This window comes from Lipomyces doorenjongii (assembly GCF_038497915.1).
Source record: "Lipomyces doorenjongii strain NRRL Y-27504 unplaced genomic scaffold V1508scaffold_14, whole genome shotgun sequence".
NCBI lineage: Eukaryota > Fungi > Ascomycota > Lipomycetes > Lipomycetales > Lipomycetaceae > Lipomyces > Lipomyces doorenjongii.
The window spans coordinates 57,400-72,532 of record NW_027118081.1 but is presented as its reverse complement, the minus strand read 5'-3'; the positions used below and the strand labels follow the sequence as shown (position 1 = coordinate 72,532).

The 15,133-nt window shown below is 44.9% G+C and overlaps 7 protein-coding genes across 7 annotated transcripts; 4 read left to right on the top strand and 3 right to left on the bottom strand.

The window, feature by feature from the left end:
* Positions 1 to 2,526: 2,526 nt before the first annotated feature.
* On the bottom strand, positions 2,527 to 3,383 carry V1508DRAFT_383780 (CTAG/Pcc1 family). Its single transcript, XM_066937753.1, has 2 exons — positions 3,230 to 3,383; positions 2,527 to 3,165 (listed from the first exon to the last, which is right to left on the bottom strand). Exons 1-2 carry the CDS (start codon positions 3,250 to 3,252, stop codon positions 2,892 to 2,894), a joined length of 297 nt encoding a protein of 98 aa, XP_066796887.1. The 5' UTR covers positions 3,253 to 3,383; the 3' UTR covers positions 2,527 to 2,891.
* A 1,176-nt stretch (positions 3,384 to 4,559) lies between these two features.
* On the bottom strand, positions 4,560 to 5,433 carry V1508DRAFT_403320 (14-3-3 domain-containing protein; the record flags this gene model as incomplete). Its single annotated transcript, XM_066938543.1, has 3 exons — positions 4,560 to 4,956; positions 5,007 to 5,313; positions 5,370 to 5,433. The coding sequence occupies 3 exons, from the start codon at positions 5,431 to 5,433 to the stop codon at positions 4,560 to 4,562; spliced, it is 768 nt and encodes a 255-aa protein (XP_066796886.1).
* A 1,213-nt stretch (positions 5,434 to 6,646) lies between these two features.
* V1508DRAFT_414026 (mitochondrial ATPase inhibitor, IATP-domain-containing protein) lies at positions 6,647 to 7,546 on the top strand. The gene is made up of 4 exons (XM_066939869.1): positions 6,647 to 6,853; positions 7,059 to 7,088; positions 7,144 to 7,232; positions 7,287 to 7,546. Exons 1-4 carry the CDS (start codon positions 6,725 to 6,727, stop codon positions 7,306 to 7,308), a joined length of 270 nt encoding a protein of 89 aa, XP_066796885.1. The 5' UTR covers positions 6,647 to 6,724; the 3' UTR covers positions 7,309 to 7,546.
* On the bottom strand, positions 7,389 to 9,090 carry V1508DRAFT_383772 (uncharacterized protein). Its single transcript, XM_066937752.1, has 2 exons — positions 8,672 to 9,090; positions 7,389 to 8,616 (listed from the first exon to the last, which is right to left on the bottom strand). The coding sequence occupies exons 1-2, from the start codon at positions 9,022 to 9,024 to the stop codon at positions 7,587 to 7,589; spliced, it is 1,383 nt and encodes a 460-aa protein (XP_066796884.1). The 5' UTR covers positions 9,025 to 9,090; the 3' UTR covers positions 7,389 to 7,586.
* Positions 9,091 to 9,241: 151 nt separating this feature from the next.
* Positions 9,242 to 10,756, top strand: V1508DRAFT_414023 (nucleophile aminohydrolase). Its single transcript, XM_066939868.1, has 6 exons — positions 9,242 to 9,388; positions 9,444 to 9,503; positions 9,673 to 9,759; positions 9,837 to 9,940; positions 9,997 to 10,156; positions 10,215 to 10,756. Exons 1-6 carry the CDS (start codon positions 9,386 to 9,388, stop codon positions 10,641 to 10,643), a joined length of 843 nt encoding a protein of 280 aa, XP_066796883.1. The 5' UTR covers positions 9,242 to 9,385; the 3' UTR covers positions 10,644 to 10,756.
* Positions 10,757 to 11,177: 421 nt separating this feature from the next.
* Positions 11,178 to 13,814, top strand: V1508DRAFT_438360 (cleft lip and palate transmembrane protein 1-domain-containing protein). The gene is made up of 8 exons (XM_066942173.1): positions 11,178 to 11,348; positions 11,416 to 11,693; positions 11,747 to 12,116; positions 12,170 to 12,239; positions 12,288 to 12,517; positions 12,567 to 12,763; positions 12,818 to 13,180; positions 13,235 to 13,814. The coding sequence occupies exons 1-8, from the start codon at positions 11,249 to 11,251 to the stop codon at positions 13,478 to 13,480; spliced, it is 1,854 nt and encodes a 617-aa protein (XP_066796882.1). The 5' UTR covers positions 11,178 to 11,248; the 3' UTR covers positions 13,481 to 13,814.
* An 82-nt stretch (positions 13,815 to 13,896) lies between these two features.
* V1508DRAFT_460816 (histone-fold-containing protein) lies at positions 13,897 to 14,964 on the top strand. Its single transcript, XM_066942782.1, has 3 exons — positions 13,897 to 14,095; positions 14,155 to 14,327; positions 14,392 to 14,964. Exons 2-3 carry the CDS (start codon positions 14,210 to 14,212, stop codon positions 14,748 to 14,750), a joined length of 477 nt encoding a protein of 158 aa, XP_066796881.1. The 5' UTR covers positions 13,897 to 14,095; positions 14,155 to 14,209; the 3' UTR covers positions 14,751 to 14,964.
* Positions 14,965 to 15,133: the final 169 nt, after the last annotated feature.

Sequence of the window (15,133 nt, the reverse complement as noted above, 5' to 3'; positions counted from 1 at the left end):
ATAATAGACCGCACATACTTATAGCAAGCTCTCCGTGAGAGTGACGACATTTTTGAAAGACGAGAGCGTTTTGATGTAAACAACAATTGCGAGATAAAGAGCGTAAGCCTCTGCTGTGCCCAGTCTAATAGAGTCTCGGGAGTTGGAGGTCCGAGTTGACTCCGACAAGTGATGGAGGACTCTTGCTACTACACAATTAAGGAAAGACTGTAGAGCACAAAAAGTGTGATGAAGAGTAGCGACTGATAAGAACGAAGGAAAAGAAGGAAAGAAGGAAGGAAAGGCACAGTGAATGAAAGTCAGTCAAGCGACGATTGGCGTCGATAGCGATGAACTTGGGGCAACAAAAACTTTGGCCCGAGGGATGTGGCAGGCACAGGCAGCGGAGGATGTAAGAGTAAGCATATAGAGATCACAATAAGTTATAATATGGCGGGCCATCCGACACTACGGCGCTGGGAAAGAACAGACACCGACAGGGGCCAGACAGGAGGGCGAGTCTGGCCGTTGGCCGCGGGCTTGCGGTTCCCCAATTCCAGGCAGTCGAAGCACTCAGAACTAGCCGCGGGCGAGCGAAAGACAAGACGTGTAGTCCGAGATTAGACACCACTCACAGCGGTCTGTGTGCGGAGCATCTCCAGCTGTTCAAAGTCAGGCGCACCTGGTCTGAGCTGCTACTGGTCAAATAGCAAGATACTCATAAAGATAGCGTGCGTTGAATCCCTATCTGTCTACATCCGGTCGACAGGCACGCGCTCGCTCTGCGAATCCCCTCCGCTCAAGGGCCGACAAGCACTTCGATCCTTCTGAATAAGCTAACGAAGTTGCAACAGTTGATGCATTTAAATCCGAATTGTTCAAGGAACTTCCGAAGCTTCAGGTTGACAGTTCGACTTGCAGTAGTTCGCTACCCGGGTAAGCGATGATATATCCATCGCTAAGCGTCCACGTCGGCGGATTATCGCTGATTTTCCACCACCTGAACTTTCCACTTACGGCCAAAGCCCTGCTTGTCCAGCCACCTAGCTTGAGCTTAAACGCTGCCTGATGACTGCTGAACGATAACGTCACGGTCACGGTCTGTGCCCTTACAAGATTGGACATAAAGGAGCAATCAATGCCTCCAGCAAATCCATCCAGTTGTGAAACTAGGGCTTGCTATAAAATCTAATGGGTCTGCCGCCATGCCTGAATGCGATGGGAGGGTTGCAATATGTCTTGTCGGAGCTTGGAACTTTCGTATTCTTGGTTACAGCAATTCATCATTTGCTAATTCTATTTCCATTGGTTGCAGTAATATAATTAGATCGCTCGTCGAGCATCACGCCTTTTGCCTGGGGAAAGATTGCGTTCGAACGCGACGATACAATGTACATAATTATTTGCCGCCCAGGATCCTTAAACCAGTCAACTTGAGTCTTAAAAGTACAAAAAATATATCCAACTTCTCCAATTCAGTGACAGTTGAGATGTATCAGTACAGAAACGGCCCTGCCGATGCCAGCCGATATCATTATGCGAGGTCTCCTTAATTCGGACCAGCCGCTAGCGCGATATAAAGCTTCGGGCATGATGATAAGGATGCCACTTGAAAAGCATTTTTATCGGCCGCGATCGGTGACCTTTGAAACTCCACCACTTGTCCGGACAGTATCATAAATTAGTCATCTTTACAGCGTTCGCCGAAAGCTTTTTGATTCCGCTATAGTAGTTCGTCAGACCGTCCACGGTAGGCAGGCTCAATTGCTATCGAAACACCCGGAACCTTAAAATATAAGATCCTCGAGACAGGCAGCAACCAAGTAGACTAAAGTTCCACAGACGCAGGATTTGCAACCATCGAACTCTGATAATTTTGGCCACCACAACTAGTCTCAATTTGATCGTCCGCCTGTCTAGTGCCCGAAGCAGCAAGTTGTCCAGTTAGCCGTGACAGATCCCCGTGCTAATCTGACTATTCCGGAATAGCGGCAATCACACTTAATCGGAGGAACATACCCTAATCCAGATAAGTTGCTATCTGAGTTACACCAAGCGGCAGTATCGTTCGGAGTTATCGGACCCTTGTCCAAGGATAGCTCTCACTGATTGCATAGTCCATCTAAAAATATAATCATCAACACAACTGCCTGTTTTGTTGTAGGATATGATGTAATAGATTACTTTAGTCATTACTCGATAGACACGTGTTTGTCGCTGCGCTGTTAAGGATATCTGCGGATCCGGTTTATTCGATTGCGAACCTATTTGAAAGAGATTAAAAATAGCGTGTGCTTTGGTTTTGTTATTGCTATTAACTGGAGTGGAACAGTCTCCCCTTACCCCAATGCAAGTTGTGGTTGATGGAATGAATTGAATCTGATAATCAGGACGTACGATAGTAGTGCCACTTTTGACGTCTTGATTCTGGAGTACTTCATTTCAAAACAAGCAGTTGCGTTTTTCGCCAACCTGTTTTGCCTTAAATTATGTTTGCTACAATTGACCTTGCTTGTTCTAATCCAAATGCTCGATACTTATCTGTATCAGCTTAGTATGCACTGTAGATTCCAGTCATCTTTACTATCTTACACGAATGAGTTGGTAATTGATGTTATTGAAATTCTCGCTCCTATATGAATGCATTATTTACAACAAGAAAATCGCTTTAAAAATGGTAAGACTTTGTTGTCTTGAAATATTTTCTCCTAGAGCGGAGTTTACTATTACAGGCGACACCTAATAAATGTTTGACTAGTGCCACAGAACATGGCCATTATCTAGAATTTTCACTAAACCGAGTATAATGGCACAGATGTCCGCCCTGTACGCCAAATACTAATCAAAAATTGCATATGATATCATCTTCCTAAACTCGCACAAAGTCGCTCACAACTCCTCTTTTTTGTTCCTCACGAAGCGTCATAATCCAAATCCCTTAAGCACCCAACAACGACACCGAGGCTCTCCAAAAATCCATTCACGCCGACCCTCAAAACTCGATCTGACGCAGCGTCGAATTCAGCAACAAGAATCCTGCCCGCGTTTAACTCGTCATTTGCACCGCTCGCGTCACTGACGGACAGCACTTGTGTGAATTGATCTGGCTTGAGTTGTGGATCCGGTGAGATTGCATTATATGCTATTTGTGCTTGACGGGAAGTTGAGAAGGGGATGGTTAGTTTTCTGGCAGATATTAGCATAGAAAAGAGAGTAATGACGATCATGTATTGAATAGCGGAATGCTCACAGGTGGTGGTCGTGTTTGGTCATTACGTGTACTGATGAAACTTCGATTGGAACTGCAAGATCATTGAATGACTCGATGCGCTATCCATAGGCGCACACAGTCAATGTCAAGGTGCGATCCCTGACCGAAACCTTTATGACGGCTGGGAATATATTCAACTAGAGTGGTTCTGCAAACCAAATATACGCAAGTAAATTTACTGGAAGAACCCTTGCCCCGTGTACCCCACTTACTGTGCCGTAAATTTTGGTCCCGTAATTTACAACACTTGGCTGATTTGATGTAAAACTTTATTGTCATTTTTATGCCACACTTAAAGTTATCTTTAGCTTTAAATGGCAACGCTAATGGATAGTCTGAGCTAGCAGAACCTTCTTGTTGAGACGATCGTTCTGCATGATACCACCTATCGCACGAGAAGGGTAGGGGTATCCAATTACCCGTTGCCTACCGGCCGATTCTGTGGTCTCTGTTCACTCAGTGTCGCTCTTCCTTCTTTGCATTTATTATAATTATCCGTCTAGCCAAGCTCGCTTTGCTTTAAGAAATCCGAGACGCGTCAATAATAATAATTTTGTAAACGTCATGCGTCGAGCTAGGCAAACTCCTGCTATACCATTAGTCCGAGTCTTTTACATTTCCCGTAAATTTGAACAGTGAAAACGCTGCAAACACGACAGTTTCAAAATTACGTGGACGAAATTAGGGTAAGGGATTGTCAAGTCAATTTGCTTCACGTAAAATGGTTGCAGACCTTCCATATATACTCGTGATGCATACTCATAACCGGCAACCGACGCAATTATTCAAACACAGATGTATTTGCTCGTATTCAAGTAATTTTAATCAATGTTTTATATAGTTTCTCGATACACAGACATGTAATAAGTGACAGAGAACCCTATCCCATACACTTCTCGCTAGAGTCACAACTATTACCCCTAGACAAACCACATAACCTGACACGAATCAATAGAATCTTCACTAATATACCATACTATATATTGAGACACTAATCATCAACAAAGCGATCATAGATACTACATATAACCTGAGATCGATACATACTAACAAAGCGTACAATTCACAAACTGCGAGCAAAAACTAAAGAAAAAGACAAAAGAGTACAAAGGTAACTCAATAGATAAATTGTGATAATATATCGGTCAGCTAATTTGACATATATAATAGGACAAACGTACAAAACCTACAACGTAGAAGAATATAAATCGAAAGGGATTAAAATCAAAATAAATATCACACAATCACATTTAAATCACGTGTAAGCACGACGCATCTATTTATTCCGTTTAGTGTATCACCTTTCAACTTAGTCCTTCGCCTCCTCTGCTGGCGCAGCCTCAGCTTCAGGCTCAGCTGGCGCAGCCTCGGACATGTCTGAAGTCCACAGCGTCAAGTTGTCCCTCAGAAGCTGCATAATAAGAGTAGAGTCCTTGTAGCTCTCCTCGCTGAGCGTGTCCAACTCGGCGATTGCATCGTCGAAAGCCTGTTTGGCGAGATGGCAGGCACGGTCCGGTGAATTTAAGATCTCGTAGTAGAATACGGAAAAATTCAGTGCCAAGCCGAGTCGGATGGGATGGGTAGGTGGCAGGTCGGTGACTGCTACGTCAGATGCGGCCTTGTAAGCCTCCAGCGAAGCGTCAGCCGCGTCCTTTCGCTTGTCACCAACAGCGAACTCGGCAAGGTAACGGTGATAATCTCCCTTCCTAAATATTACGTTAGAAATGGGTCGCCATATCGATTATTGAGTACAAACATCTTGTAGTAGAAAACCTTGGACTCGCCCGTTTTCGCTGAAGGAATAAGGTGCTTGTCGAGAACGTCTAAAATATCTTCGCAAATCTTAGCAAGTTCCTCTTCGATCTTCTGACGATACTCCTTGATCAGCGAAACCTGGAAGTCATTGCCCTTGCTTTCCTCCTTCTGCTCGATAGAGGAAACGATTCTCCACGACGCACGTCGTGCGCCAATGACGTTCTTGTATGCGACGGACAACAGATTTCTCTCCTCAACACTCAACTCCTCGTCAGCAGATGCAACATTCTTCATGTTCTCCACCATCTCTGACTTGCGCGTTAGCTTGACCATTTTCACAGATTGCCGATGGATAAATAATTACCCTCATAACGCTCGGCCTGCTCGGCAAGCTTCGCAAGATAAACTGAATCTTCTCGAGACGTCATAGCTTCTGTAAAACAATAGTCAGTATTTTGTGCTCAAAACGTGTGAAATTGTCCGTTCCAGATTCGTCCATATAATCGAGCAACAAATGTCCACCAATTCTAAATCATTTTATAATCCCCCTCATTGAAGACAAATTTGACCCATTTATGACTGATTGCTACACTGAAAATGTGAGTATATTGCACGTGAAGAATCGTCCTGCCTGAGTTGAGCACATCAACCGAAGACGTCAATATTATTGGTATCCGATCATTCATAGCGTACAGGTCACTGAGAGCGACAAAATAGTACACGGATGGCAGCAGCAACCATAGTGATCATAGCAAGAACTGGAAGAAACATGCACGAAGGTTGCGTGCCTGCCGTCGTCACGCCCACATATTTTCACTGACCCCATCCACACTATCCATTTCACAATATTCAAGTCGCATACTTCAGGACTAACAAACAAATCATGAAACGTGCCGTTGGTCGAAAGTTGACAGGTTACACTCGATGGTATTTCTGGAACGAACACGCAATGCAAGAGAATGTGGATCAAATGGGTCGCAGAACGCACCTTATGTAGCAAATTTGAGTAACACTGGAATAATCAATTCGGAAAACTGAACGGAATTAAGAGAACAGCGCCGGTGAAAATTAAGGCCCTGATGGATGGAAGGTAACAGGATGGACGAAATAGCCAGCAAAAGGGAAAGGGGGCAATTGGAGAGGATGTGAGGACACGGCAGACATTTGACGGGTGATGGGCGCTGAGACTTAGCCACAATGACGCAGGTACTAGCGTAGTGCCGCGCTACGTTTGATGTTGTATACGACAGTTATTGCCACGGTTACGCCGTATAGCTCATGCGCGCGACTCAGGAAGGCGGGGTATATTTACCGCGCGCAGAGGCTTGTATCCTGGTAGATGCCAAAACCTATTTATATTACAATACATAGCCGGAATAAGTGCGACTATCACGACCAGCTCGAGAAAGATCAGATGCAGAGAAATGAGGCATACTTTGGTTATAAAAGGCTTGATTTGGATACAGCAGAGCGCGCTCATTATGACTGCTTCATACTGATCACGATTCACTCACGATCGCCAGGCTCACTTCTCAATAGTATGCGGCGGGCAAAATAACGTGATCTATGCAACTAACTCCGGGTAACTACTGCCAACCAACCAGGCGCCTCTAGGCAGTCCAATTGCTTTCTCTTCCGACTATAACATCGATATCTTCGGAATCTCACCATTCGATCGAACGCTTTTGAATCGATATCTGACCTTTCACAATTTCTACGATGTTGTCTTCCATCGCTCGAGTTGCGCTCCGTAGCTCTCCCTCTCGTCTTGCCTCCATCCGATTCTACTCAGAGGGTGCTACCGGAGCTCCCCGTCCTGGCGGTGAGAAGTCGGCCGACAGCTTCACAGTACGTGTGATCAGTTCTCCTTGTGATCCTAGTGCGCCTCATTGCAATTGGGCAATTAGAAGTCAGATGTAGATGGCAAAGTCATTACAATTCGCTTGCTGTCGCATTAAACCAATGTTTGCATCCAGAATCGATGATGTCATGAGTGTCATCTACGAGGCATTTTCCTGCGATCGAGTGCTAACATATTTGTTGCTTTATATAGAAGCGTGAAAAGGCTCAGGAGGACCTCTATGTATGTTTCTGTTTCCGATGGGTTTGATTGGACCAAGGTTCCTGACTCAATATAGGTCCGACAAGTCGAGGCCCAGAAGCTCAAGGCTCTCCGAGACGCCTTGAAGAAGCAGAGAGAACACCTCGATGATATTGAGGCTCACCTGTATGTTATTAACTATTGAATGACTTGGTTTCGTTAGTACTAATGATTGCGCAGTGACGAGCTGGAGAAGAAGTAAACAGCATCATATGCACAAATCTTATTGATAGCATTAAAACTTGACAGTTATCAAATTCATTGTCCAATATGTACAATGACGTTTCACATCTACCAGTAATATATCGTTCCTTACTTTGAAGTGGCGCCAGAGCCGTTTATTACTGGCTGCTATGGCATTTGCGCAATATCCGAGCAGCGATGTACTAAGTGAACATCTCCAATCTCTTTTCGAGAAATATACATAGAACAATATTGCCAATTCCGATTTCGTAACAAACAGTAACAAACTTTTATACTCTATTCAACTTCCATTTCCTGAGCATCCTCCTTAACCATATTCACCTCAATGCCCTGAATATTTCTTAGTCTCACTCCCGCTCGTTTCTCGCTTAATAGCTCAATGATCTCTTCATCGGTAACCTCAAACTCGCTATGAACCCACGATGGCTTGATGCCGCCTCCACTAAGTCTCACCACTTCACCTACATGCTTTGCTGATGGCATCAAAAGGACTGTTGTCCGCTCTCGCGCGACAATCGGCGCTGGCGAACCTTGAATCATCATGACCCTTGTAGGTGCCATGATCTCCGCATTAACGAGTGCAGCAACGCCGAGAGGAGCCCCGGATGTAGATAACGTACTCAAGTGAAACGGGTAGACAGATTTCCGGCTGTCAACTTCGATCAAAACACCTCTAGCGCTCTTTAGCTTCATGCTGAGATTGCGGTTATAATCACGTGTGAAAATAGTAGGCTTGAGATCACGGTGGGGCTTCAGCGTCCGTCTGCTCACTTGAAGACCGTTCTTCTGGCTTAAATCCGACTCCAAGCCAGAGAACGTACACATAGATATATCGATTAGCCAGGCCTCACCTCGGTCAGCGGGCGCCTCTGTGTCAATGATTTTTTTTAAATCACCCTCATCGGGATCATCAGTCATGGCTTCAATGCTTATCGAACCCCAGGTGTAGCCCTTGACATCTACTTCGTGCACTGTGTCCTGTCCAACCAAAAACCGCTTGATCCGTCTCACTGTCGAACCTGGGACAATTTTAACCTGAAATGTATTTGCTACTGACTCGACTATCTCGCGGATCCGCTCGCCGTTAACGGGTCGGTTGCCGTAGCATCCAGATTGATTCTCGTAACGGTAGAGCACGGTCCCCAACAGAGACGTTACTGCTTCCGTCGCCAAGTGTGAAGCGCAGATAACATCAGCAAGCACACCAGTGGTCGGAGCGACCTGGTCATTAGGAACGATGGTGGGCAAGGCAATCAGAGTATGTGAAACTAATGAAGTGTATCCGCCGATGTGAACTCCCAGCGATCTGGTCCAAAAATGTTAGCATAAACATTCATGACGACATACATATATAAACTAACATTTTCACAATGTCACCATTGCACAGAATATATGCCGAGTCTCTGTTAACAGGAGAGTATCCTTGAACACAATTATTCACATCCACTGTTGTGGGAGCCGCAACACCCTTCTCGTCGACATTCTTGTAGATCTTGTTGGTCTCTAGCTCAATCAAAGAGTCTCCAGCATGGCATATATCATACACGTTCGTCATCCTCCTCTCCGTAACTTCTCTGACAAGATAGCTAAGAACTGACTGTGCTATTCGTCCAGCCGCGACATATTGCAGTGAAATCGGCGAGTCAAGTGAAATCAAGGCATTCTTTGTATCAACTGTCTCCTCTATGTCAACAACAATATCCTCAAGAGACATTTTCCGGTCCAGCTCCTCGAATATTTGAACGTTGTAGAGAAATCCCACTGGACCACGTTTGTGAAGAGATCGTGGTGTGTCCAACTAGCGCTGTCCAAATTTTTTCATACGCTGATTTCAGGGGTCGTTTGGGTTTGGGTTTCGTAGTCACCAAAGCGCTATACGTCTGGCTAATAACAGACGTGCTTACTGTGATCTCATGCCCGCTAGGTAACCGATTCGCATGGCTGACCACTTCCACACTCACTAGAACTTTGTGCCTTTTTTAACCAGTCTCCAACCGTAACGAGCAAACATACTTCGTTTTCGCGAACGCAGGATTATTTGTTTGAATTGCAGATTAGCTACAGTTATCATTGAAATGGTTAGGGTGCAAGGGATGGAAAGAAATGGCACTGATCTTGCTGACTCGAAGTTAGTTTCGAAACTCATATGACAATGATTCCATCACATATTCGCCTACGGGTCGATTGTTTCAGGTAATTTCAAGAGCTTTTGAAGATCTGCTATGCGGGCGGCAATGATATGATGGTTGCTGGGTGATGTGCATGGTACACTGATCGCCTTTTCAGGACATGAGGTCTCCTTTGCAATCCATCGATGTCGCACAGCGCTGTGGAAATGATTTAGTTAACAATTTATGTGCAGGTTGAATATGCGTTAGAAGCAATCAAACAGGGGAGCGCATCTGTTGGTCTAGTGAGCAAGACCCATGCGGTTGTTGTTGCTCTTAAGGCTAGTAGCGAGAATATTTATATTTGTGCCGATTTGGTTGTGATTGTGATAAGGATGTGCTAATACTTACGTTGCAGAGAAGTGCGGAAGAGCTTGGATCATATCAGAAGAAAATTATTCGCATCGACGATCACTTGGGCATTGCTCTAGCTGGCTTGGCGCCCGACGCGAGAGTTCTGAGGTACGTTTGCTTCATTATTACATGTCGGAGTAGCATTATGTTAATAAGTGATTCAGCAATTTCATGCGACAGCAGGCCATGTCCTCAAGAATGATTTACAATAGACCAATTCCTATTTCAAGGGTTGTCAGTGCAATTGGGGACAAGGCGCAACGAAACACACAGACTTACGGTCGACGACCATATGGTGTTGGTTTACTCGTTGCTGGGTTTGATGTATGGATATCTACGCGGGAAGGTTTGAGTCAATGTGTATTCTGATGGATCATTATAGGAGACAGGACCCCATCTTTTCGAGTTCCAGCCTAGTGGAACTGTTCTGGAATACTTCGGTGCGGCCATCGGTGCGCGATCCCAGTCAGCAAGAACCTATCTTGAGCGCAATTTCGACCAATTCCCTGAGGCGTCATTGGAGGACCTCGTACTTCACGGCTTGCGAGCGTTGAGGGACACTCTGGCACAAGATAAGGAGTTATTGGCGCAGAACACCAGCATAGGTATTGTCGGACTTGATACGAAATTTACTCTGTATGATAATGACGATGTGCGAGGATGGTTGGAAAAGCTTGGGAATGTTGGTAGTACCAGAGGCCGACGACCTCCAGAGGAACGTGAGCCAGAGGCGACTGAGGATGCTCCTGTTACTGATGCTCCTCCTCCAGAGGAGACAGATACTGTGGAGCCAATTGAGACGGATGCTTGAGACGCATTCACATATCGATGGAATACTCATTTACCATGTATTCGATGCTAGATGTTAAATATATTGCTATTATATGTATTGTAAGCGCATTCATGCGGGAGCAATAATCACAAAGAGTGTATATGTCGCGGATTGTGAATCCGTAGATCACAGCATATCCAGGTCTGGATGAGAGAGTTGGCACATGGTGACACGCCCTTGAGCCCGTAACTTAACAAATAAACCTTAATGTTGCCCAAGCATAAGTTATAGACAACAAAAATAACGTATCATTTGTTGTTTGTGGAGATATTAATATACGAAAGAATATTGTAAATTGCAATTGTAATTGTAATTTTGAAATTCGGAATTGACCGAAGGGAAAATATTTGTTGTAGTTAATGGACGGAGGCATACAAAAAGAAGCCTTGGTTAATCGCTTGACCGACGACCCACAGGCACACTCTCGAGCAAGTGGTGATTTATTCTCGGCTGTCACTGGAGACCCTTTCGCAAGCAGTCAGTGAAATTGCCACCCCCACCCCCCCCCCCTTTGCGGAACTCGAATAATCGTACAGATCTCGATTTGCCAGATACAAAATCTTATTGGGCTTATTGTCGCAAAAATGCCCCCAGCAGAAGCCGGTCAAGAGGCCGAGCAGCCACGACGGCGAATGAGCTGGATCAACACTATCCTCATGTTCCTCGTTATCCAGTTCTTTGTTGGTACGATTTGGTTACTATTACCCGCCTTATTTGTGGAGCAGATACTTACAATGATATCATTACATAGGCCAGTTTACAAATAAAGGCACACAAAAGCCGTTACCGTCTCCAGATGAGGCTGCACCTGGCACGAACGAGAACGGAGAAACCGTCCAGCTTGCTGTCGTTCCTACCAATGTTTATCCTTATTGGCCAACCGGTACCCAATACGACTTTCGACTCTATATCACCGACAGTCGTATCTTCACTGATTTCGACTCAGAGCCTGTTCTTGAAGGATACGAACTTACCTATGGCGATTCCAAGTACAGAGTCGCAAAAGACATTCTGTTCCCAACAACGGAGGTTCGCAATTATGTTACATTCTCTTTGTACTTGGACGACTAATCAAGCTGTAGGCTTTGAGAAACAACGGGTCCGTTTCTGCTCATCTTTACATTGCGCAGTCTGGGGCCGAGTTCAATCCCTCTTCTCCAGATTATGATCCCAAGAAGGCTTACGATATCCATTTCCGCATTTCTTACTATCTTCCGCAGAAGAAGGAAGTGAAGACTAAGCACTTGTTGGGAAGTGACGAGAAGATAGAGGAGGTTCCTGATGAGCCAGCGGGACACTCTCCGATACTCTCATATTGGCACCCGAATATTACCATTGGTATGGTGCCATCTGACAAGTTGAATTATATCCAGATGCCTCCACCCACTAGGCAGTGGGTGATGTTAGAACCTACTGGTCTGCGTGACCCTACTGGTCAGGATGGCTGGTATTGTAAGTGAGACTTCAGCGATTTTGTTTTACATATCATTTAACTTTATTGCTAGACCCGATTGTTTTTCACAACCAGTTTTGGCAGCTTTCTTCTCAGATGACTGAGATCAATTCCACAGTCTCGTAAGCGCCTCACTAATTTGGCGGTTTGTGAACGCTAACCCAAAGTAGCTACCTTCCCATGACAATTGAATTTATTCCAGTGAGTTTCTGGAAGTTTCAGCTATTGGTATCGATGGATGCAGGATTCAAGCAGCAGGCGCAGAGTATGGGTCAGAGTGGGTCAGGTGAATTGGAGGAGTTTAAGCGTGTTCTGTTAGAGACAAATATTTGGCTCCTTGGAATCACTGTCGGTGTGTCATTACTGCACATGCTCTTTGAGATGCTGGCCTTCAAGAATGGTACGAATTTGCTACTGCTATGGACGCGTGTTACTAATGCTGTGATTAGATATTTCCCACTGGAAGAACAAGAAAGACAATATTGGCGTTTCAGTGCGAACAATTATCGCCAACGTTGTCATGCAGACTATAATCTTTTTGTATCTTATGGATAACAATGAGAATACCAGCTGGATGGTCATGTTCACCCAGGGTAGTGGTATCTTGGTTGAGGCCTGGAAAATAACTAAGGCTGTCGATATCAAGGTACACGATTATCTGTCACTAGTAACCCCTCATGTTCTGACGAATTCGAAATAGATTGAACCGTCCACTGGAGTCATTCCTTACCAGATTGTGTTTAAGGATAAGCCTGCTCTCAGCGAGACTGAGAAGAAAACCCAAGAATACGACGAAATTGCTTTTAAGTATATGTACATTGCTGCCGTTCCACTCATTGGTGCTTATGCCGTATACTCACTTATTTACGATACTCACAAGTCATGGTACTCATTCATCATCACCACCCTCGTTGGATCTGTTTACGCTTATGGATTCTTGATGCTGGTACCGAGTATCTACATTAACTACCGATTAAAGTCTGTTGCGCATATGCCACGACGGGCGATGATCTACAAATTTTTGAACACTTTCATTGATGACTTGTTTGCATTCGTGATTAAGGTCTGTTCACGCATGCTTGATCACTGGAAAATTCGTTCTAATATGCGACTGTAGATGCCCATACTCCACCGTTTGGCCACATTACGAGACGACGTTATCTTCTTCATCTACCTTTACCAGACTTGGCTATACCGGGTCGACCCAACACGTATCAATGAGTTCGGCCAGGTTGCCGATGACGAGGCCGAAGTCGCAGAGGAAAAGAAGGAGATTGAAGATATTAATGATGATGTACCAGCGGTAGCGTCAGTCACTTCTTCTGCGAACGTGGCTGAATCTACTGTTACTAAGCGGAAATGAGGTGTGAGAGTATGAAGTTTGTGACTGACTATAGATGGTATGATATGGATGTGTATGTGTAGAGTAGGAAAGAGAATACCAACACGATGTAATCTACAATTGGGTGACTTCTGTAGATATTTTCGCCGAACCTCTTTCTAATTCACAGATCTAGTCGATAAAAAAGCAAGGCGCGAAAGTCGTCGATTTTGAGATTTCGTCTGTGAATCTGCTAATTCTCGTGCTACGGGACGTCACCCATTGTACAATCATATTGAGCAGTGTGTCTATGAGTTCAGGCGCTGGTTACTAAACAGGATCTTCGTGGTACTGATTCAGGAGGATATTAAAAAAGGGGAACGGCATACCCCTAACCCTCACGATCACGCTGGCAAAACGTAAACAAACATGTCATCTCAAGCCGCAACAAGCTTGGAGCCCAGCCATCCCATTCTGCATGAGACGCTAGGATATTCGGCGCATAACAAGCATCGGCGAAGTAGCCTCGAGAAACTACCATTCGTATATATAGAACGCAAATTGGGTGACTGCAATAGTATTAGGGAATACGGCTTTCAACCGACATTTTTGGCTGCAGTAGGTATCTTCAGATCGCTGCGCTCGCCGGAGCCATAGGTGTGCTACATTTTATTTATAGGGTTATCTTTAGCGTGTGTTAACGAATTACTTCAAAGGACGAATGAATCAGCAATTTCGAGAGCGTCAGGATATATTGGAATAACGCATAGTATGCCACCGAGACGACAATCGAGTGGAGGTGCTGGGGGAAGAAAGCAAGTCGCGAGTCCTGCAATAGCCAGGGCCTCAAAAACAATACCGGGAAAGCCACGGACGTTTGGCGTACATCGTAAGTCTGCTCAGTCAAATTGGTATCAGTCAATTGGAGTGCTGATCGTGGGACATTAATTTAGCGGGCGATCCTACACCAGTAAAGAAAACACATAGATATAAACCAGGAACTGTGGCCTTACGAGAGATTCGGAAATATCAGAAAGGCACAGAGTTACTGATACAGAAACTACCTTTCGCACGGTTAGTGCGAGAAGTCGCGTCTGACTTTGTTTTAGGTGGTGACGCCCGTGAAGGGCAGACCGGGCTTCGGTTCCAGTCTGTCGCTATTCTGGCACTACAAGAAGCTGCAGAAGCGTACTTGGTACACTTGTTTGAAGACACGAATTTGTGTGCAATACATGCGAAAAGGGTCACTATTATGCAGAAAGATATTCAGTTGGCGCGTCGGATAAGAGGTGCTTGGGGTGGTCTCGGATGACTGATAGGGATGGATAGGGTCTTCCCTCCAGTATTTATTTGGGCTTATCATGAAATAGTAATTCATTACCTAGTCGTATTAGTGGGAATTGGGTGTTTTTGTGTGTTTTATCTTGTATACGAGTGGCCATTGTATAGTATTTATCTGTATCTGTATTTATAATATATGATCGATTTCGACCTTCTACTATTGTCGAGGGTCTGGTAGAGGCGGGGAATACACGCACTTCTGGTGTCAAGGTACCCCTGTCTAAGAAGCCTCTTAATGCTTGATCTCTTTAAGCCGCACCCCCTCCGACGACCGCATCGTCTACATAGCTAAGGCATAATCATACTGCGGTGCCTTCCTTACGACATTCAGACAAAGGCTCAGTTTAATATCAT

Excerpts from the sequence above, each read along its gene's own strand:
- V1508DRAFT_383780 (XM_066937753.1), bottom strand. The coding sequence starts at position 3,252 with ATGACCAAACACGACCACCACCT. Across the intron at positions 3,166-3,229 it reads ACCAAACACGACCACCACCT|AAAACTAACCATCCCCTTCT; the intron begins GTGAGCATTCCG and ends AATATCTGCCAG.
- V1508DRAFT_414026 (XM_066939869.1), top strand. The coding sequence starts at position 6,725 with ATGTTGTCTTCCATCGCTCGAGTTGCGCTCCGTAGCTCTCCCTCTCGT. Across the intron at positions 7,089-7,143 it reads AGGCTCAGGAGGACCTCTAT|GTCCGACAAGTCGAGGCCCA; the intron begins GTATGTTTCTGT and ends GACTCAATATAG. Across the intron at positions 7,233-7,286 it reads GATGATATTGAGGCTCACCT|TGACGAGCTGGAGAAGAAGT; the intron begins GTATGTTATTAA and ends ATGATTGCGCAG.
- V1508DRAFT_383772 (XM_066937752.1), bottom strand. The coding sequence starts at position 9,024 with ATGTCTCTTGAGGATATTGTTGTTGACATAGAGGAGACAGTTGATACA. Across the intron at positions 8,617-8,671 it reads AATGGTGACATTGTGAAAAT|ATCGCTGGGAGTTCACATCG; the intron begins GTTAGTTTATAT and ends TTTTTGGACCAG.
- V1508DRAFT_414023 (XM_066939868.1), top strand. Across the intron at positions 9,941-9,996 it reads CCCGACGCGAGAGTTCTGAG|CAATTTCATGCGACAGCAGG; the intron begins GTACGTTTGCTT and ends TAAGTGATTCAG. Across the intron at positions 10,157-10,214 it reads TACTCGTTGCTGGGTTTGAT|GAGACAGGACCCCATCTTTT; the intron begins GTATGGATATCT and ends GGATCATTATAG.
- V1508DRAFT_438360 (XM_066942173.1), top strand. The coding sequence starts at position 11,249 with ATGCCCCCAGCAGAAGCCGGTCAAGAGGCCGAGCAGCCACGACGGCGA. Across the intron at positions 11,694-11,746 it reads TTCTGTTCCCAACAACGGAG|GCTTTGAGAAACAACGGGTC; the intron begins GTTCGCAATTAT and ends ATCAAGCTGTAG. Across the intron at positions 12,764-12,817 it reads CTAAGGCTGTCGATATCAAG|ATTGAACCGTCCACTGGAGT; the intron begins GTACACGATTAT and ends AATTCGAAATAG.
- V1508DRAFT_460816 (XM_066942782.1), top strand. The coding sequence starts at position 14,210 with ATGCCACCGAGACGACAATCGAGTGGAGGTGCTGGGGGAAGAAAGCAA. Across the intron at positions 14,328-14,391 it reads ACGGACGTTTGGCGTACATC|CGGGCGATCCTACACCAGTA; the intron begins GTAAGTCTGCTC and ends ACATTAATTTAG.